The sequence below is a fragment of the Pleurodeles waltl genome, chromosome 3_1 (assembly GCF_031143425.1).
Source record: "Pleurodeles waltl isolate 20211129_DDA chromosome 3_1, aPleWal1.hap1.20221129, whole genome shotgun sequence".
Taxonomy (NCBI): Eukaryota; Metazoa; Chordata; class Amphibia; order Caudata; family Salamandridae; genus Pleurodeles; species Pleurodeles waltl.
Window position 1 is genome coordinate 352755336 of NC_090440.1, and position 22235 is coordinate 352777570.

At 44.6% G+C, this 22235-nt stretch overlaps 1 protein-coding gene across 2 annotated transcripts in view; it reads left to right on the forward strand.

The window, feature by feature from the left end:
* GALK2 (galactokinase 2) overlaps window positions 1-22235 on the forward strand; it is an 849252-nt gene that overhangs the window by 249751 nt on the left and 577266 nt on the right. For both annotated transcript variants that reach the window (XM_069222509.1, XM_069222510.1), the window contains exon 4: window positions 11617-11707. In XM_069222509.1, coding sequence (XP_069078610.1) covers window positions 11617-11707 — 91 coding nt within the window. The remainder of the gene's footprint in view (window positions 1-11616; window positions 11708-22235) is intronic.

Consider the following 22235-nt stretch of genomic DNA (forward strand, 5'->3'; position numbering starts at 1 on the left):
ATGCTGGAAATGGCCTCTCTCCAGGGTCACCCCCAAACTTTTTGCCTTCCTCCTCTTCTTTTTCTGACTTCATTTTTGTTGGCTTTATGACTCTGGACAAGTTACCACTGCTAACCAGTGCTAAAGTGCATGTGCTCTCTTCCTACAAACATGGTAACATTGGCTCATACCCAATTGGCATAGTTGATTTACTTGTAAGTCCCTAGTAAAGTGCATTACATGTGCCCAGGGCCCGTAAATTGAATGCCACTAGTGGGCCTGAAGCACTGGTTATGCCACCCACATAACTAGCCCCTTAACCATGTCTCAGGCCTGCCATTGCAAGGACTGTGTGTGCAGTTTCACTGCCAATTCGATTTGGCATTTGAAAAGTACTTGCAAAGCCTTAAACTCCTCTTTTGTTTCACATATAAGTCACTCCTAAGGTAGGCCCTAGGTAACCCATAGGGTAGAGTGCTATGTAGGTAAAAGGCAGAACATGTATATATGCATGTTTTATATGTCCTGGTAGGGGAAAATTCCTAAATTCATTTTCTACTACTGTTAGGCCTGTTTCTTTCATAGGCTAGCATTAGGGCTACCATCATATACTGTTTGAGTTGTAGATTCTGATCAGGAAGGAATAACCAGGACATTTAAAGTATGTCCATAATGGTAATAGAACATCCGTCTTATTGGTGAAGTTGGATTTTATATTACTATTTTAGAAATGCCACTTTTGGAGAGTGAGCATTTCTCTGCACTTACAATCCATTACAATACAGCCTGTCTCCAATCAACATCTGGGCTGGGCTGGATGACAGCTTCCTTGTGCATTTCGCCCAGAAAACCACAAACACAGGATACTCAGTCACACCTGCACTCATCTGCACACTGAATGGATCTTCCTAGGCTGGAAGGGTGGAGGTCCTGACACTCACATTTTAAAGGCTAGTGGCCTGCCCTCACACAGTGGACTGCCAAACCCCATACTGGGACCCTGGCAGATAGACCTGTACTGAAAGGGGAACTTGTGCAGTTCAAAACCACTCTTTGAAGTCTCCCCCGCTTCAGTGGCATTTTGGGTATATAAACTGGGTCTCTGACCCCACCAAATCAGACACTTCTGGACCTGAACGTGTCAAGTGGTTGCTCAAAGGACTCATTTGGACTGCTTTGATGAGAAGGACTACTGACCTGCTGCCCTCTGACTTTGCTGAGAAGTGCTCTCCAAGGGCTTGGATTGAGCTTGCCTCCTGTTTTCTGAAGTCTCAGGGCCAAAAAGACTTCCTCCCCTCAGGATACTCCTTGTGCGCCGAAAATTGAAGCATAGCCTGCTGGAAACGACCCACAGCCGTGGTGTGATCAAGAAAATGCTGCACAACTGAACCAGAATGACGCAGCCCCACTTCCCGGGTGAAGAATTGACACAGCGCCTGCCATGCGACAGAAAATTCAATACATCACCATATTGGATCGATACAATGTCTGTGACTTCATCCTGCGCACCCAGGATTTCCACGCATCGTCCCTGGGCATCAAAATATCCCTGCATCACAGTGTGGAACCAAGATTGCGTGCCGGAAATTTACGCAAAGCCCCTTGCAGTGTGGAAAGAAACGACGCATCGTCTATGCTGCGTTGGAAAACCTGACGCACACCCTATTTTTCCACACATCTCCTCCTCTGCAGTCTCTGTGGATGTTATTTTTTTACGCAAACCAGGTTTTTGTGAAACCAAGAGACAACTGTTGATTTCTAAGATTTAAGACTCTTTTTAATCTTGCAAAAGTGATATCTCAACTTGTGCTTATTGAATCTTTATCAGTTTGACCTTACTGTAACCAGATAAATATCTTATATTTTTCTAAACCTGTGTTGTGTATTTTTGTGGTGTTTTCACTGTGTTAATGTATAATTTATTGCACAAATACTTTACACATTGCCTTCGAAATTAAGCCTGACTGCTCAGTGCCAAGTTACCAGAAGGTGGGCACAGGATAATTTGGATTGTGTTTGGCTTACCCTGACTAGGATTGTGGTCTCTATTTAGACAAAGGTGAATACCTCTGCCAACGAGGGCCCCCATTTCTAGCAATATATATATTCATAACCTGAAGTGGTAGAAACAAACTTAATTGCTAGGTTTGCCTTGTTGTTCCGGGTCCGTTAATGCTTCATCATTAATGTGTCTGCTTTCAATTTACATAAGCACATAAGATAGATAAGTGTGTTTTCAGAAAAGGTAGGATTAATTACTGTAAGGGCCTAACTCACTCAGCATGGTGTGGTAAATAAGCTGTTCCAAAGTTTAAAAACACAACCAGGGCTTGCATCTTCCCAAGTGTGTTTGCAGGTGGTAAAGTAGCACACTTCAGTAGATAGTCAGGTGACAATTCTTTACCCTCAATGGATAATTCATATCAAAGGTAAATCACTTTATGGTAAGACATTTTAGATTTTTAAAAGCTGGGTTAGGATAGAGTGTGTAACTGTTCTTTTCACCCTGTTTGTTCTATTAAATCATCATTCATGCTGTAGATGCCATTGATCTAAAAGAACACCTCTGGATATTTTTTCACGAACTCTATTATTCTTGCAGCCAGAGCTCAGGACTATTCTTGTACACCTCGGGCAATCTAGTCTATGCATACTGAAATCCACTGAGCAAGATGCAGTTAGCTTCTTTGATTCATGCACTATATTTTGACTAAAGAACCCGTTTGAGATATCTATTGTTGTTTTGGATTAATTCCTAAGTATGTCAGCAGTCCAGTACTATGAGCATTTTGAACTGCATGTGTGCATGTGTGTGCATTTTGTAATCTAAAACTATTCTCTATGAGCTCTCTGACTTCAGCACTGGAAAGATGAGTGTTCATGGTTGAAGTAAGGCACCATTTTATACATCTTAATACTGTAGTAGACTGAGGATGGCCTATATATTGCACTTAGTTTCTGAACTGTATGGCTATTTTGACTGAACTTGGGGCTCACTATGTAATAGATTTACATGTGGAACAGAATATTTGTCCCATCCTGTGCTGGGGCTTGTTTTAGAGGTCACTTGAGAGTATAATTTTCCTAGAGATCATCAGGTCCCATGGAGGAAAATGCTTGCTTTATTACATTCTCACCTTGAGGTATCTTATAAATGATGGAGAGCCCTCATCTTCTGTGAGAATTATATCGTAGGCATTCAACAAGTGTGACCTGAATACTACTTTTAATTTTTTTATCCCCTTCAGTTTGTATTTCTACATCATAAACCCAATATTGAGGATTTATGTGTCCTCATGCAGTTTCGTCATTCTTTAGTTGGAGTCACCACCACTTTGCGGGTCTGATGTACTATAATTATTTCTGCTGCTCTGTCCAGAAGCGCTTGTGCCCAAGTCCCATTCTGCAGAAGTATGCACTGATTCTGAGGCATGTTTCTGTTTCAGCAATACAGTTGCTTTATTTTTCTTTAAATTAGCTTTTGAGTCAAAAACCATTATCATCACACTGACCTCTACATCCCGGTGTGGCTCTCTTTGACTTTTCTGCTTGACGTATTTGTCCTTTTGTGATACTCAGTCCATCTGCTCCTCCCTGTCCTCTTACCCTTCCACAGAGTCCCGCAAAGAATGGGAAGAATGGCTCTCAGAATACTGTTACTGATATGGATTTTTAATTTTATCAAGGTCCCTCAAATGGTATCGACCCATGCCGGACTCCTGATGTGGTGAAGATCCAGTCTTGGTTTCCTTTTTCAATTTCTAGTTTTTCTTAAAATTTAACAAAGTGCACCATTTTACTTACTGTGCCCCTTGGGTTCATTTTTTGTTTTGAGTTGTGGTTTTGTGGCTTCAAAACCTAGATTATCCTGGCCCACGTAGCTGTATAAACCTGAAATAGGTTTAGGGAGCGCCCATTTAAGGTATTGAACCAAAACCATAGTCAGGTGCTGACATACTGCCAGAGCTGCTGCTTCCCCTTGAACATTACTAAGAACTGTCAGATAGTTTGAAAATTACCTATCAATTTTATCCTTAAAACAACTGCTGCTGTTGCTCCATTCTCATATTATATTTGTAGCACCACCAATGAGAGTATTCCATGGGTAGTAGTGTAAATACTCACAGTTGTTTTGAGGACCTGGAAACAATGCTCCAATCCCCTTAGTCTAGAGAACGTAAAAAGTTGTCTATATACAGTAACAAAATAATTTAATAACTTTCCTAATTTAGATTAGCTATATCTGGATGACATTGATTGGCGCAGCATGGAGAAACACACAAACAAGGCCTACCGCCAGACGTTGCACGCCAAAGGGGATAAAGCAGGAGCAATGCTAGCCCATTTACTGAAACAATAGGAGTGTAAGGACCCAGTACTGATGCTGTGGGATCGGGGTGGCTTCTTGGTCTATTCCCAGGCTCCTATTAAAGGCATTTTTCAAGCTCACCTAATCAAAACATAAGCGGCTAGTGGGGGAGGATACATATGGTTGGGACCTCGCTCTCTTAGCTGAGGTAGACTTGCCACACTTATCAGCAGGAGGCAGAAATGCACTGGAGAAGCCTAATAACCCGAAGGAGGTTTTGACAGTCATAAAAAAATTTAAGACCGCAAAGACTACGGGCAATGATGGCCTCCCGGGCAAATTTTATCAAAAATACGCAGTTCAAGTGGTGGCAAGATTGCTGGAAGTATACAAAGAAGCTCCTCAGTGAGCCTCTTTGCCTCACTCAATGCGTGAATCTCTTATAATCCTGCTTCCCAAGCCTGGGAGAGATCCGTTTTATGCCTCCTCTTATTGGCTGATATCACTTGTGGATGTAAAAATCTCAGTGGCGTACCGGCATGCCTGCCTGCACTGGTACATTTTGACCAGTGTGGTTTTATTCCACGGAGAAGTACTATACACAATCTCTGCTCTTTATCATGTGTCTCATGCCACTCAACAGGATGAGGGTGACTGGGCCCTGGCTCTTTTGGAAATCAAACAGGCCTTTGATTCTGTAAATTGGGAATACCTCTGGGAGGTTTTGAGGAAATTGGGCATGGGCCCCGGTTATATTGTCTGGATTAAAATGTTATTTACTGAAACAGGAGCCAGGGTTCACAGGGGCAGACTGGTTTCTAGTAAATTTTCACTTTTGAGGGGTAAGGGTTGTCCCCTATGGCTGCTCTCGTTTGCCTTGGCTATGGAGCCCTTGGCAGTAAGGATGAGAACGGTACTGCAACCATGAGCCATTAGGGTGGGGGACACAACCCATGTTGTATCCCTGTGCGCCTGTCCTGTCCTGGTATATATCTGGATCCCGGAATATTCAGTCACCATACTAATAAATATCCTACAATGGTTTGGAGAAGCTTCGGGTCTGAAAATCAATACAACGAAATCCCAACATCTGATAGAGACATCTAGTCGCAGATTCCCCAACTTAGAATTTCGCCCAGGTGTCAGTATGGGTCTGGAGATTTTTCTGGAGCAGTACCACCGAGCGCCGTTAAGTGGGGTCCATCAGCTCTGCTTCCTCAATGGTATAGTGCATGCCAGATTTGATGTCGTATGCGCCACCCTGGCCCAATGACGGCAGTTGATTGCTTTCTGCGCAGTCTAGCGCTGATCCAAAGAGCTACTCCTCAGTCATTTTTGGACTGATCTTTTTTGACATTTTGTTGAAGTTTTTTTAATGTAGACACTCCAGGTGCGTCGGGGATGTCTTCAAGTAAGACCGGGTTCAAGGCCTGCAGATAGTGCCATTGGGTGATGTCCATGACGGATTTGCACCTCGTGTGTCTGTGGTGCCTGGAGCACGACCACAACCCGAAGTCGTATGCCAAGTGCCGGAGGCCACTAATCTGAAAGCTTTGAGGGACCAGTCCCTAAAGCTCGCTGCTGCCCAGCACTCGGCTCTGTCGATCTTGGTCGAGAGGAAGGCCCCAAGAACGGTTGCAGAGCTCCCCTTCATCGTCATTCCACTCCAAGTCCTTAGAACACTCAGGTAAGTCGAGGCACAAATAGAAGTCAAAGAAGAACAAGCATTATTCAACTTCACCCCACCCATCGGCCGACGAGACGAGGGAAAAGAAGCATTGTTGTTCTAGTCCTCTGTCCAAGGAGCTTGCTTCTGGGTCAGCTCTGCTCCTCCCTGAGTTTCCGGATGCCGGAGTGACCCCTGCCCAACTCAAGGAGTTTTATGAGGCCATGTGCCTCACCTCTGGACTGTCTGACTCCGTTGGAGTGCCATTGGGCCCCTGCAGGGCCCCCTGGGGTTTCCCGCCAGCGGCTTCGGCCCTGGTTCTAGGGGGTATCCATCCGCTCCTGCATCCGAGCTGGTATTGGTTGCACCACCTCGACTTTCCCAGTGCAGAGTCCGATGATGATGCCCCCGAAGCCACCTGTGCCCTTGGGTGACTTTGACAACATCGTCTTTGACGTCTCTGACACTAAGCCATACCGATTCTGACTTCGACAGGGGCCTTGCCCTCTTTGTCAGATCCTGAACCTTATTCTTATGGGTTGAGGTATGGTGAGTAATAGGAGCGGTCGCTGGACCCTTGATAATACCAGCTACAAGACTCTTTGGAATGACGTACAGACCTGGGTGAAGGCAGTGGTCTGGGCATGCTTTCTCCCCTGCAGTGGCTACAGAGGATGAAGCGTCCTATTCTATGGTGGTGCGAAGAGCAGCCGAGGTCCTAGGCTTCAAGCTTCCTTCGGTGGCAGTCAGGACCTTGGGCCTCCTGGCAGAGGTGCTTCAGTCTGGAGCTTCATCCTCTGAACCCCTATTGCCCTAAAGAAGCCCTTACCAATGTCCTGCTGGGTACCTGGTCCAAACCCAGCACAGGGACTGCTGCGAACAGAACTATTGCCTGCCGCCATCAACCTGCTCCAACTGACCCAGTGTTCCTAATACAACACCCCACCTCTGAGAGCTTGGTTATCCAAGCCTCTACTTCCCAGGGCGCATTCCCTTCGGTACCCCCGGATAGGGAATCCAACAGGCTGGACCAACTTGGGAAGAAGATGTTTTCTTCCTCCAGCCTGGCATTGCGCTCCATGAACACTGCATACCTTGTGGGTTGTTACTCCCACACGCTGTTGGATACGGTTGTGCAAGTGCCGCCACAGGTCCCGGAGGAGGCATGGGCTGTACTCTCTCAAGCCGGATGCTGATCGGATTGTTGCAGCAAAATTCACAATCATATGTGGACTGGACATGTCCGACTCACTGTGTAGAGCGATTACTTTGAGATTGGCCCTCAGGAACCATGCCTGGTTGAGGACGTCTGGCTTTTCTGGGGATGTCCAAGCCAATCTGTTGGACATGCCCTTTGATGGCACACGTCTCTTCAGAGAGAATGCAGACTTGTTGCTCGAGCGCTTCATGTTCTTGTGCTACGACCAGGTACTTGGGCCTCACGGCAGCCTTTCATCCCCCTCAGTCTGCCTTTCGCCCATTTTTTGGCTACGGCAAGGGCACCTAGCCATGTCTGTTCCCCTTCAGCCACTGTGCCCTGCATGCTGCCCAGCCTCTGTATGGCCATGGACATGGATCCACCATCCTCGTGGATCAGGGAGCCAGCAGTTTAGCCAGTCTGCTCCCCCCCCCAGTTGCCTCCAAACCTTCCTAGTGTGATGCTTCCCCACCAGGGGCCAGTTGCTCCGCTGGCCGTCCACCCCGTCAGACAGGTGGGATTTACTGATAGTACGAAGGGGCTCCTCCCTCCCCTTCGAGAATAACCCTCCATCCATGCCATAGTCCTACGATCGGATGATGGAGGATAACTTAGAACTTCTCTGCAAGGAGGTTACAGCTCTCTTGGCCAAGGAAGCCATAGAGATGGTCCCTGTGCCATAAATAGGTTGTGGTTGTTATTCCTGCTACTTTCTGGTGCCCAAAACGCCTTTGCCCTGTCCTAGACCTTTGGTCTCCCAGTCTCTTCCTCAAGACGGTGAAGTTCAAAATACTCACTCTGGCTCAGCTTCTACCTGTCCTGGACCCAGTAGACTGGATGGTAGTGTTGGACTTGCAGGGCGCTTACTTCCACATTCTCGTCCTGCCTGCCCACAGACGTTACTTGCGGTTCACGGTAGGCCACAAGCACTTTTAGTTCACTGTGCACCCCTTTGGCCATCACTGAGGTGATGGCGGTGGTCGCAGCTTATCTGCGCAGATCAGGGGTTTCAGTCTTCGCCTATCTCGACGGATGGCTGTTGAAGGTGGGATTACCCCAGGCTGTCATTTACCACCTCCAGACTGCGGTGGACCGCCTGCATTTGCTGGGGTTCATTATATACATGCCAAAGTCATTACTTTCATCAGAGCTGTTCTGGCACAGTGCATGTTCAGGTTTATCCTCCAGAGCGGCGATGATACTGATGTTCTCAGCCTCTATCCTGGATTTTGGCGAGAATGACTGTGAGGCAGCTGGCCTCATGGCCTGATGCATCCTGCTGGTGACACATGCCAGATGGCATATGTGGGCTCTACAGTGGGTCCCGAAGTTCCAATGAGAGCAGCATCAGGAGAATCTCTCAGACAGGGTTCAGATCTGCAGTGGTGGCTAACAAACTGTGATTGGGTCAGAGGCAGATCCCTCTCCCTGCCCCAACCAGATCTGACAGTAGTGACAGATGTGTCACTCCTGGGATGGGGCGGCCGCCTGGTAGAGGTGGAGATCAGAGGTGTCTCTTCTCTGGCGGAGTCTGGACTCCACATTACCTGTTGGAGACCGAGGCGATCAGGCTAGCGTTGCAAGCATTTCTTCCCTTTCTCAAAGGGAGGGTAGTGCAGGTGTTTACGGACAACAGCACCACCATGTGGTACTGCAACAAGCAGGGCGGGTGGGGTTGTGGACCCTTTGTCTGTCTGGACATGGCTGGAACAGCAGGGCATATCTACGGTGGTTCAACATCTGGCGGGCTTTCTGAATGTCAGAGCAGACAAACTCAGGAGACAATGCTTAGTTGATCACGAATAGCATCCAGAGGTGGCACCAGGTCTCTTTCAGCAGTGGGGAGAGCCTTGGTTAGATCTGTTCATCTCCGCAGAGAACGTGCAATGTCAGCAGTTTTACGCGTTGGAGTTTCCAAAGTGGCACTTGCTCAGCGACGTTTTTCATCTTGAGTGGAGCTCAGGCCTCCTGTATGCCTTTCCATTCATACCACTTCTGCCCAGAGTTTTCAAGATCAAGAACGATTGGGCCCAGGTAATCCTTGTGGCGCCGGTTGGAGCACAAAGAGTCTGGTATCCTGAGCTACTGAGCATGGCCATCGATCTTCCGATCAGACTGCCTCTTCCCAGTAAGGCTCTGCTTTAGGCACTCTCAAAGACTATTTGTCTGCAACCTCTGCTTTCTTACAGCTGCCTGATCAGCCTTCTTTGTTTAAATACCCTATTGTAAATAGGTTCCCAAAAGGCCTTACACATGTTTCCTCTTTCCCCATTCATTATACCCCAATAGGACTTGAATTTGCTTCTGACATTCCCGATGTGTTTGGTAGACATTTTGCACAAAATGGTGGCCTCTTCTTGAATAGGTACTCATGGCAGGACTCATTATGGCACAATGCTCATTTTACGGAAACTAAACCTCAGCTGCAAGCACTTACAGATACAAACAAAGCAGATAGTGGGTGCAGGGGCACAAGTTATAGTTACCTTAGGGCGTGCGTTTATAGTTACTTGAGATACCCACAGCTATAACAGCTCATTTTCTATGGTTTTGTGTGATTAAATTCAGAACCTAAATATAAGGTCCTAGTAACCTTTGTTGTTTTAAAGTGAATATATATATAAATGATATGCATATATTTGTATATGTATGTATATAGCAAGTTGAAAATGAACCAGGAGGCTGCAAGGATACCAAACACTTTCTCCCACTTTAAGTGAATTCGAGATTTGTTTTATGAGAGTTTTACAAATGTGCTGTGTTAACTTTCAGCTGGTTTTCAGCGCTGACAAAGAGGAGAAAAACAGCTTATGCGTTGTTAGGGGAAGTTTGTCTAATCGGGTGCAATGTGAAACCCTGTCTGCAGTGTTTATTGTATAAAAACAATAACTTCAAGAGCCAAAAAAAGTTCTTAGGAAACTCACCTTTATCGCTGCTGCTTCAAGCGTTGCTCAACACCGGTGCTGGCCTAGTCTTGATTTAACTTCATACTTCGTCCTTCCACCAGCGTACACTTCCTTTCCCTTAATCTTTTTCATCCCTGCTTTCTTTCTCTGCCCCTGTTGTCCCATTTTCCATCACTACTTCTTTCTCTTTTTTTTGCTCAAATAAATAATTGCCAGTCTAGATATTCTTTGATCACATCTTCTATATCGTTCAGTTCACTTGTGCAAAAGGTGACTGGGGCAAAGGCCCAAAAACTAGCAAAAACAGACAACACGCCATGCTCATTCTAGAAACATTTGTTCAGCGAATGCTAATTAGATCAGCCAATAGTCCTTAATGAAGGAGAAACAAAAACTCACACAAGGCAACTTCTTGGCAGTACAACGCCCCAATAATGGACCCCATTAAGCCTCTTACCTGTGGTCTGAACCAAATAATTTGCGGTTGAATAGACTTCTAAAAACGAAGGTTTTTAGGTGTGCTTTTAGATGAGCTCCACTCTAACTTTAGCGTATTATAAAATTACAACTATTACAATTAAATAAATGCACTCACTTGCCAGTCATTCCAACGTCCATTCACCCATGCACTTATTAAAAGATCAGTTTACTCATGCATTCATCCTTTGACTCACTCCATTTTTCAAACCGTTGATTATTTCGCCGAGTCACTCATTCTTCTAGCCACTTAACCAAACGCACGTTTATACCTCTTTTACAGTGGTGGTTTATAACTTAGACCTAAGTTAGAGACGTTAATATTAAACATTTTCAGGGACGACTTGGATACCAGCTTTTATGTGAGATGAATCAATGATTTGAACAAAGGATTTCTTTTTTACAATGCAAAATTCAGGAAGTTAGGAGCGCCTTTCAACCTAACTCTTTTAGTTTTAGTACATGCTCCACTAGGGGTCGCTGCGAGCTCAATCATGTCGATACGGCAGTCAGTACACATTTTTTGTCCGAACTTTTATGATGATCTAAATCTGAAGTAACATTTTTGTAGATACATACTTAAATCGAGCTAACAGTTTATAAAATGCATAACACCACTTCGTCTTGTTTTTGATTATCTATCGATTTTTCTGCACCTCCAAAAGAGCAAACTTCATATCTGCCCGTATTCGTTTTAGGTAGTAATCATTACATATCTCTCTCTCTCTTAGCAGATAGCTGTTAAGGGCTGTTGTATCACTTTTGGGTAAATTTAGCCTCTCCCTGTGCAGGAGGCATTTACATTTAGGATGAAAACTATTTTCTTGAGGGGAATGCTTCAGCAGATTACTAACGTTTGCAGATCAGCTGGAGAAGAGGGCTATAATCAAAGCATTTCATTAGTATTAACTTTCCAAGCTTTAAATAAATCCCTGTTACATTGATAATAGTACTCTGTTTGTACGATTTCTTCTTCCCTTGTCTGTATTTGGTCTTAAATTCTGAAATTAAACAGTTTAAGCAAGAAGTGTGCATTTGTTGGAATAACATGCTCATGTTTGTCCTGTTCTTGCTGTTGCAGGCATTTCAATGCAAGCGCTGATAATATTCAGATTGACAAAGCTAAACCTCTATGGCACAACTACTTCCTGTGTGGACTGAAAGGAGTTCAGGTAATGTGGATTCAAGCGCCGTATGATGACGTAATTTAAGAAGTGCAGCTCCTGCCCTGCCGGAGCCTCTTTGGCCTTAAGATAATTTCTGTTGGAGAAATGGTGTAAATCTTACAACCAGTTTTTGCAGTTTACATTTGTTCATACCAACGTCCACAAATTCATGAACGTCAGTTCACCAAAAGACCAGGGGTAGCGGAAGTGACATCACAAGCCATTTGACCTTTACATTCACTCACACACTCATGCTTACACATTTCACACGTACACACACTCTCTCACACACTCAACTGCATGCATGCATACAACATACATTTGAAAGAATTCATCACTTACCTCAACTGCTAGGGAGTGTCATATTCCAGCTAATTGTACACCATTTTGATTACACTAATAATGAAACATGTTATTAGTCACTATGTGTGACAAGAATTGACAAAAAGCAAGTAGAATGCAGTCCCAACCGATATCCATTAGGATGAGCTTCTCCTGTGCTTCTGGCAATGATTTTACCACCTCTGAGACCAGGGGTTGCAAATGCAGTGCCAGGGGTCGCAGCTGCGACCCCTTAATGACGTCCATGCACATCTCTATTTCAAACCAGCTACCTAAATCCTAATTCCTGAATGTCCTCTATGAAATATTCTCATAGTGCACTGTTATGAAATGTGTGCCTGTACGGCAGAGACAGCCAGGCCCGCACTGGGACACGCACTGGGACACTTCTCAGCCAATGCTGCCTGTGCACAGCAAATTATCTTTTTATTGACTAACACAGCCACACATGGTCCCGTGGGAGTGCAAGTGTGTGCAGTTAAGTGTTTCCATCTATCTAATTGCAGAAGTTTCACTGACCTCCCGCCTCATTGGTCCTGGCAGTGACCCCTTGAACTGTGCAATTTCTTTGTAGTGTTCCTTGTCTGAGGGTACAGAAGAAGAAATATTAAACAACTGATGCCATCATGCAAGGACGGTGCCTATATGTAGCTCCACCCCATCACTTCCTGGGCGGTGTGAAATCACTGTGGAGTCATGCGGGACCACCAACTAAGGCGTAAGGCGCATTACTGGAAAAATCTCAGGATCCAGTCTGGCACCTCTAAATACTCTAATGGTGAAAAATCTGTGGTTAGATAGTGTATCTACCAGGAAGAGTGTTATCAGAGGTAACTAACTTGCTCGTTAAGAGTCGTTACTCAGAAACGTTTAAGGTTTTTTTTTTCAATGCGCTCTATTTTCAATATACCTGTGGTAGATTGAAACTGATTTTTCTTTGTTCAAAGTAAATAACTAGGAAGGGATAGTCAATTTTTTAACTCTGTAAAGGAAATATGCCTTCCGAACCACCACTCAAGTAATTAATTTTGAAAATTGGAAAATAAGGTACACTGAATACAACCAGAACCCAGACGTTTATATACTCAGTCCCTGGTTTTAAACTAGATGTTTGGGGTTATAGTTCAATTACTATTATAGGTAAAGAGGTCTGGTTTACTCCTGTGTCCCTTCCATCCATGTTCATTTTTAAACCAGCATTACAAATAATATACAAAAATTTTTACTTAAAAAGCAACTTCCATAGTACCTACAAGTAAGGAGATCGAGTTTTGACCCCTAACAGGTAAAGTCAAAGACTGTGGGTGTATTTGTAAGGTGTCATTATTGAAAAACAGTGATAGATATAGGTTGTTTGTGTGTCTTACTTAAATTCATGAGGGATTTATAAAGATTCTTCCCTTGCAAAGAAAATACTGCACTCCAGTAAATCGGCTGAAACCCGTCTTTTGAACCAATCTGAACGGTACTTTCAGTTTGGGGTGAAGACAACAACGGCTTCTATTGTGTTGATGGGCTATTTAGTGGCATTTTCGTCGTGGAAGTACTGACGGCCACTACATGGATGATTACCGAAATGTTATTTCAGTCAATTTGTTTTGCCTGTGGATGAAGTAAAAATTCCCTTCATAGAAAACATTTCAAACCTGCTTTATTTATGACAAGTTCTATTTGCCTGTTAAGCACGGTGTGAAAAATAGAGAGAAGACATACTTAAATAGAGGTGACTTCTGTCTTAGTTAACCTTTTCACTACTAAGGCGTTTGTGAAACTGTCTCCTAGAGGTTTTCCCAAAAAAATCTGTGTTGAAGTTTTACCTGTTTGTGCACTCATACACACTGTATATATAAAAAAAATGACAGCATAGAGATATAATAGAAACTCAGAAGATATCTTGATTTCTTTTTCAACAAATGTACTCAATATTTTATTGCGTTTCTCAAATCAATAAACAATTTGGACTATATGGAAAGTATAAAAACTATACATTTCATAATTCTTTATGATTAATTGAATCATTTGGTGCAAGCCAGGCTTCCTTTGCCCTTCCTGGCTGGCTTGGAGAGCACGCTGAACATAACGTGTCAACTTTCTTGACATTGTTTTTCTCAATATTTGGTCATTCTTTCCAGTTTCTCTTACAAAGGAACATATCCCTACTAAGTCTTGACCTCCAGATTTGTTCCGATCTGTCTCCGAAAAATGTAGGTTCCAAATATGTAGGCGGTCTCCTGTGGGTTCAGGCTGCCCACAAGCAATAAAGTGGGTGCTGTGCATTTGGAAATTTGGAAAGTAAATGGAAATATAATAGTGGTTTATGCTGCCTGTTGTTTGCTACTACTTCTGGGCTTTACGGAAACCTTCCACAACCATGCTTCTTAGCAAACATACATCACTAGTTTTCTACCAGTTAGTGCCAGACAACCCTTGCCCTGATTGGCTTGATGGGGTGCTGAACAAGAAGTTTGTCAGAACATCTTTATGCCCAGGCTTGATCTAGAAGTGTGTACTACTAGGTGTTAGGAGGGAAGAATTATCAGACGTGTGGGCTTTCCATGGGTTGTGGGCAGGGGTGCAAACACTAGGCACCTGGGAATCCTCTTGTTGGTGGCGATTCCTTGGGGAGTCTGCAGTAGTTGGCTCTAGATTTGGCTGGACCCCAACTATTTATGATAAGTAGAGAGATGGGGAATCCACAGTGGTGTAACTGGCTTGCATGAACCCTTATACATTTTAATACCTGAAACTTCAGGCTGATATAAAACTATGGGTAAAAACTCAGATTCTTCACACTTCACACCCAAAACTTCAGGCATTTGGCAAAAGTCCTTCCATTCAATGATTGCACTTTTTTTTGCTAAAAATTGAACCCTACATGTGTGGGTGGCCTATGATGTGGGCAGCAGCAGCCAAAATGTCGGCCGCAATTAGAATATATTGACTTCACCCAGTGACAGAATTGTCATGTCTCTGTCAATTATGATAGGCACACCCACACATGTGAGGTACTGTTTTTATTGGTAGGATTGTGGGAACATTTGGTAGTTTGACTTTTGCTGTTACCTACAAATTCCAGAACTTTCTGCCACAGAAATGTGTGAAAGGTATTTTGTAAACAATGGTTGATCTGTATGGGGAATCCTGGGTAAGAAAATGTTGTGGCACCCACGCAAGCCACTTCCCTAGGGCTCAGTCAGGTGTCAAATGAAATGTGTGGGACTGGCACGTTGCTGTACCTGCTGGATGTCCTCAAATGTGTGTGCCTTGTCAGCACCAAGCAACCAGATGCTGTTTGGATTTTTTGTTAGGCTAATTAAAATAGGGGAAATTAATATATTGCGGCTTATCCTTCTCTGACCAATGTGTCCTTGTATATGGACTAGGCAGGAAATGACATCACGAGAAAAGATGTTGAGACCATCTTGGCGTGGGATCTTCCAACAAATAAAAAATTGGGAAGATTTCCATCTTGGATAGGAATAAATTTAAAGCTAGTCATACCCACTGCTCCACGAGAATGGTGGCTTCCAAAACTGACCAGCATGGTAAAAAGATTCCAGCGTTTGATATTCTTCTGCATGCTCCAATGCTTCATCAGCTGTTTCCTTAGTCTGGCGATCCCAGACTATATGCAGCTCAACCTCCAGTTGACTGTGAAATTGTGATTCTGGTTGGGCAGGATTAAAGAAAAATCCACGCCCCTCACCTAAGACAAGGACCGCAGACTTGGTGGTTTCTCTTTCATGGATGGGAGGCTAAATAAGAATTTTGCTGCCCCTGATGAGTATGGTCCCCAGATATTATAAGAGCTTTACAGACTGATTTGGCTTAGGAAGGTCTACTCCAAGCAGCATTTCATTCAGGAGGTTAAACTCAATAGCCAGAGGTGCAAAGAGAGTAGGGAGGTGCACAAACTGATATTAAAAATAGTCAATAAACAAAATGCTTAACCACTAGGGTGCCTTGGACGAGGTGACCTCGTCCAAGGCACCGGTTCCCGTGTGCCTTGGACGAGGTGACCTCGTCCAAGGCACGGGAACTGGGGGGAGCGCTAGCGCACCCCCCCTGTGCTCAAAAGGCAGGGATGGAAGGGAAAGCCCTTCCCTTTCCACGCCGACCCCCCCACCCACCCTGTGACAGCGCGCAAGCGCGCGCTGATTTGTCACAGGGCCTCCCCCGATCAGGGAGGCCCAGAGAGGCTTCAAAGGGAAGGAAATGTATTTCCTTCCCTTTGAAGTCTCTACAAGCGTTTCAAAAGCTGGATTGCTTGCAATCCGGCTTTTGAAACGCCCACTAGACACCAGGGATGTTTTTTTTGTTTTGAAACTGGCATAAGGGAGCGACCCCTTTGGCAAGGGTCGCTCCCAGTGGGGGGGCATTTTTAGTAAGGCCTTTTCTGCCCCCCCTCGGGGCAGAAACCTCTAGGGCACCAGGGATCTTTTTTTTTTTCTTTTTGTTTTGTTTTGATTTTTTTTTTAGGTGGGGAGCGACCCCTTAGGCAAGGGTCGCTCCCCTAGAGGGCAAATTATATTTAGGCCATTTCTGCCCCCAAGGGGGGCAGATTGGCCTATTTTGATGAGGCCAATCTGCCCCCAAGGGGGGCAGAAACCACTAGACACCAGGGAGTTTTTTTTTGTTTTTGTGAATTTCACGCAAAGGGAGCGACCCCTTAGGCAAGGGTTGCTCCCCTGGGGGGGGAATTATTTTCGGCTATTTCTGCCCCCCTGGAGGGTAGATCAGCTTATTTTGATTAGGCCGATCTGCCCCCAAGGGGGGCAGAAACCACTAGGCACTGGGGATTTTTTGTTTTACAGATGGGGAGCAACCTCTTGGACAAGAGTCGCGCCCCTGGAGGGGAAAATTGTATTTAGGCCATTTCTGCCTCCTTTGGGGGCAGATCGGGCGATTTTTGCTATGCCAATCTGCCCCCAAGGGGAGCAGAAACAACTAGGCACCGGGGATTTATTTTTTGGCGCCAATGTCACGCAGAGGGAGCGACCCCGTAGGCAAGGGTCGCTTCCGGGGGGTTGGGGGGGCAAATTTAGTTTAGGCCATTTCTGCCCCCCCTGGGGCCGGCTGAGCTAGAGGCCAAAATCCACAGGTAGGCACTTTGCAAAAAACACCTATTGTTATTAGGCCGATCTGCCCCCAGGGGGGCAGAAACCTCTAGGCGCCAGGGCAAAAAAAAATGTTGTGTTTGTTTTTTGTTTGTTTGTTTTTTAACAGATGGGGAGCGACCCATTAGGCAAGGGTCGCTCCCCTGGGGGGCAAATTGTATTTAGACCATTTCTGCCCCCCTTGGGGGCAGATTGGCCGATTTTAGGTCAATCTGCCCCCAGGGGGCAGAAACCACTAGGCACCGGGGATTTCTTTTTTGGCGCCAATGTCACGCAGAGGGAGCGACCCCGTAGGCAAGGGTCGCTTCCGGGGGGGTAGGGGGGGCAAATTTAGTTTAGGCCATTTCTGCCCCCCCTGGGGCCGGCTGAGCTAGAGGCCAAAATCCACAGGTAGGCACTTTGCAAAAAACACCTCTGTTTTCTGTGAAAAAATTTGATGTGTCCACGTTGTGCTAGGCCTACCCACACAAGTGAGGTACCATTTTTATCAAGAGACTTAGGGGAACGCTGGGTGGAAGGAAATTTGTGGCTCCTCTCTGATTCCAGAACTTTCTGTCACCAAAACCAGAGGAAAATGTGTTTTTTTTTAGCCACATTTTGAGGTTTGCAAAGGATTCTGGGTAACAGAACCTGGTCAGAGCCCCACAAGTCACCCCATCTTGGATTCCCCTAGGTCTCTAGTTTTCAAAACTGCACAGGTTTGGTAGGTTTCCCTAGGTGCCGGCTGAGCTAAAGGCCAAAATCTACAGGTAGGCACTTTGCCAAAAACACCTCTGTTTTCTTTAAAAAAATGTGATGTGTCCACGTCGTGTTTTGGGGCATTTCTTGTCGCGGGCGCTAGGCTTACCCACACAAGTGAGGTATCGTTATTATCAGGAGACTTGGGGGAACGCTGGGTAGAAGGAAATTTGTGGCTCCTCTCTGATTCCAGAACTTTCTGTCACCAAAATTTGAGGAAAATGTGTTTTTTTTAGCCAAATTTTGAGGTTTGCAAAAGATTGTGGGTAACAGAACCTGGTCAGAGCCCCACAAGTCGGGGTATCTTGGATTCCCATAGGTCTCTAGTTTTAAAAAATGCACAGGTCTGGTAGGTTTCCCTAGGTGCCGGCTGAGCTAGAGGCCAAAATCTACAGGTAGGCACTTTGCGAAAAACACCTCTGTTTTCTTTCAAAAAATGTGATGTGTCCACGTTGCGTTTTGGGGCGTTTCCTGTCACGGGCGCTTGGCCTACCCACACAAGTGAGGTATCATTTTTATCGGGAGACTTGGGGGAACATAGATTAGCAAAACAAGTGTTATTGCCTCTTGTCTTTCTCTACATTTTTTCCTTCCAAATATAAGAGAGTGTGTAAAAAAGACTTCTATTTGAGAAATGCCCTGTAATTCACATGCTAGTATGGTCACCCCGGAATTCAGAGATGTGCAAATAACCACTGCTCCTCAACACCTTATCTTGTGCCCATTTTGGAAATACAAAAGTTTTCTTGATAGCTATTTTTCACTCTTTATATTTCAGCAAATGAATTGCTGTATACCCGGTATAGAATGAAAACGCACTGCAGGGTGCAGCTCATTTATTGGCTCTGGGTACCTAGGGTTCTTGATGAACCTACAAGCCCTATATACCCCCGCAACCAGAGGAGTCCAGCAGATGTAACGGTATATTGCTTTCGAAAATCTGACATTGCAGGAAAAAGTTACAGAGTGAAACGTTGAGAAAAATTGCTGTTTTTTTTTCACCTCAATTTCAATATTTTTCTTTTTCAGTTGTTATTTTCTGTAGGAAACCTTTGTAGGATCTACACAAATGACCCCTTGCTGAATTCAGAATTTTGTCTACTTTTCAGAAATGTTTAGGTGTCTGGGATCCAGCATTGGTTTCACGCCCATTTCTGTCACTGACTGGAAGGAGGCTGAAAGCACAAAAAATTGTAAAAATGGGGTATGTCCCAGTAAAATGCCAAATTTGTGTTGAAAAATTGGGTTTTCTGATTCAAGTCTGCCTGTTCCTGAAAGCTGGGAAGCTGGTGATTTTAGCACCGCAAACCCTTTGTTGATGCCATTTTGAGGGAAAAAAAAAACCACAAGCCTTCTTCTGCAGCCACTTTTTCCCATTAAAAAAAAAAAACGAATTTTTCACTGTATTTTGGCTAATTTCTTGGCCTCCTCTCCTTCAGGGGAACCCACAAAGCCTGGGTACCTCTAGAATCCCTAGGATGTTGGAAAAAAAGGACGCAAATTTGGCTTGGCTAGCTTATGTGGACAAAAAGTTATGAGGGCCTAAGCGCAAACTGCCCCAAATAGCCAAAAAAAGGCCTGGCACAGGAGGGGGAAAAGGCCTGGCAGCGAAGGGGTTAAGATCTAAATAATATTTTTCATAAGAAGTACATTCATTTGCATCTAAAAAGAAAAGGAAAAACTTAATACAAACTTTATAGAGACATTTCACACTGTGGTAACTCCCATTAAAATAGAAGTCAACTGGCTTCTATTAAATCCATAATGTTTATTCGGAGGGCAGGACAACAGGTCAATGTGGTCGGTTTGGAAATGGCACTTTCCTCAGAGTTATTCCCAAATGTTTTGCCTTTGCCCTATTTTTCTGATCCTGTTTTTGTTGGCTTTAAGACTCTGGGCACCGTACCATTGCCAATCAGTGTAGTCTGGGGACCTCCCATGCTGGAACCAAGCCCTGCTCACACTATCCTGTGCCAGGAGGGAGAGCAGGTACCTGCTGACCTGTTCTGATCTAGATCGGCTCCAGAGAGTTGGTGCCGGCAGCAGCCGCAACGCATATTCACAGGCGGTAGACCCTTTGTGGATTCTGCAGGCAGCGGCCCAAAGAGGGTCTCCCTGCACTCTTCTATCATTTCTATCATGTGCATTGCCCCTCCCCTTCTCCTCACCTCGAGTGGTGCCTTGGAACATTGCTTGGGGTGCACTTGATCATTTGTTGCATCCAGTGTCAGAGCTTCGATGGAGGCCCCAATCGCCACAGGAAATCTCACCTCATGCAGGGAAGCCCTGTAGAGGAATAACTGGATTACCGTATTACCTCTTACAGGAGTGCATATGCTCTAAGACATATGTTCCATTGCGAGTCTTATACTTGGTGTGTTCTGTCCATGACATGTTGCACTACCTGTCCTAGAAATTAATATATGTTGATGTTATACCTTATACTGTTCAGGGCAACAGGTACTATTTCATATGGCCGCATAGAATGCACAATACTGATGTTGTTCTGATGTTTGCACTCTGTGAACCTACTTTTTACTGTATGCACTGTGAGGCTTGACAACTGCCTAGTAGGCCAAGTAATTACTGATTTATGTTGTTTCTGGTCTAAGATATATCTTTGCAATATAAGAAGCATATTTTTATATATATTCAAGTGTGGAGTCCCTTTTGTTGTGTATTTATTGTGTCGCTGGTGTGAGTGTGTTGCGCAAACGCTATACACATTGCCTCTGGGGAAGCCTGATTGCTCTGTACCAAACTACCAAGGACGTGAGTACAGGTTATCTTTGGTGTGTAACTTACTTGCCCTGACTAGAGTGGTGGGTTCTGCCTGATGTAGGTGCATACCCATGTCCTTACTCAACCTTCGTCGAAAGTTAAGAGACTTCAGGCTGTGAGTGGTGCCTCTGGGACAGCCAGTGACTGAGTAGGGGTTTGCTGGATCCCTAAAGCAGTTTATCTTATTTGTTTCCTTGGATTTTGCTACTTCTGAGCTCCGGCTGCTTCAACAACTGAGCAAGGCGCTCTGAGTTCCTCCAGGGATAATTAGACAGAGCACCAAGGCAGTTCTTCTGAAGCAGCAGTAACTTCTCAAAGATAAAAGGGCAAGTATGCACAGTTTTTGGTTAGTGGTTTGTGTAATGAAGACAAAGCAGTCCCTGTGAGGCTTAACTTCAGAGCAGTTCAGCCTGGAATTCTTAAGCAAAACCAGGTAAGAGATCAGTGGTGTGCAACCTGCTTTCTTGTACTGCAGATTGACTATAACTAAGATTCAAGGGTGTTAAGCCATCTCACTAGAGGTTAAGGGGCGTATTCACAAACTGCATTTTGTAGTACATTATTATTATTATAGTAGTACTACTTAAGTACTGCACAATTATATTAATCAACTTATGCGCAGGGACCACTGCCTCTGCCACCCCTGTCTTTTCTGTGCTTAGTTCTTGGCCACGTGTGCAGAAATCACCTCACTCACTTAAAATAAATATTAAAACTGTTTTAACATTCATATTGTACATTGAAATATTTTAAATATTTTTTTTGAAGTTTAGTAAACCTATAATTCAATGTGAGTAGTATTAAAGGTGTAGCAGTAAAAATACCAATGGTAGCTGGGAGCATAATAAATCGGAGGGGCACAAAACACTACAACATACGCACATAACATAATCACATAACATACACACCAATATAAACATAAAAAAACCTCTTACCTTACTCAATGTCCTGCAGCACGCCCTCATTCTGCAGCACGTCCTGAGCTCGCAAAGCACACAGCCAAATCCCTCATCCAATCAAGACACAGAATAAAAACGTGTCTTGATTGGCTGGAGTGGGCCGGCTCCACGCTCCAAAAGGCCCTCTATGCCTGTGCCTTCTCTCCAACATGGCTGTCCAAGACAGCCGTGTTGGAGAGGTTAGAAATGTTCATGTTGGTTTGGCCATAGCAAGGTAGCCGGCCAAACAATCATGCACACTTCAAAAAAGGGGCCACTTCTCACTACTGCCAATCATTGGCAGCAGGGAGGCACTTGCCCCTTCCTGCCCACACGCTTTGCTGAAAGAAAGTGTAAAACATAAAATGATAATGAAATATTTGTATTACCATTTTATTTTTGACGCTTTCTGCATATTAGTGCAGGAGGGCGACGCTCCTCCACTCCCATGGAGGAACCGCCACTGAAAAATACATGTGAGTAAATCAACATGTTTATGTACCTTTGAAAATAGGGCCCTAAGTTCTTAGCGAAGATAAATTCTACATTTCTTCCCACGCAAATGCTCTTCTTCCTGCTATTTTGCAGTGTGAGTCATTTTAAAGTGCTGTTTGAGGG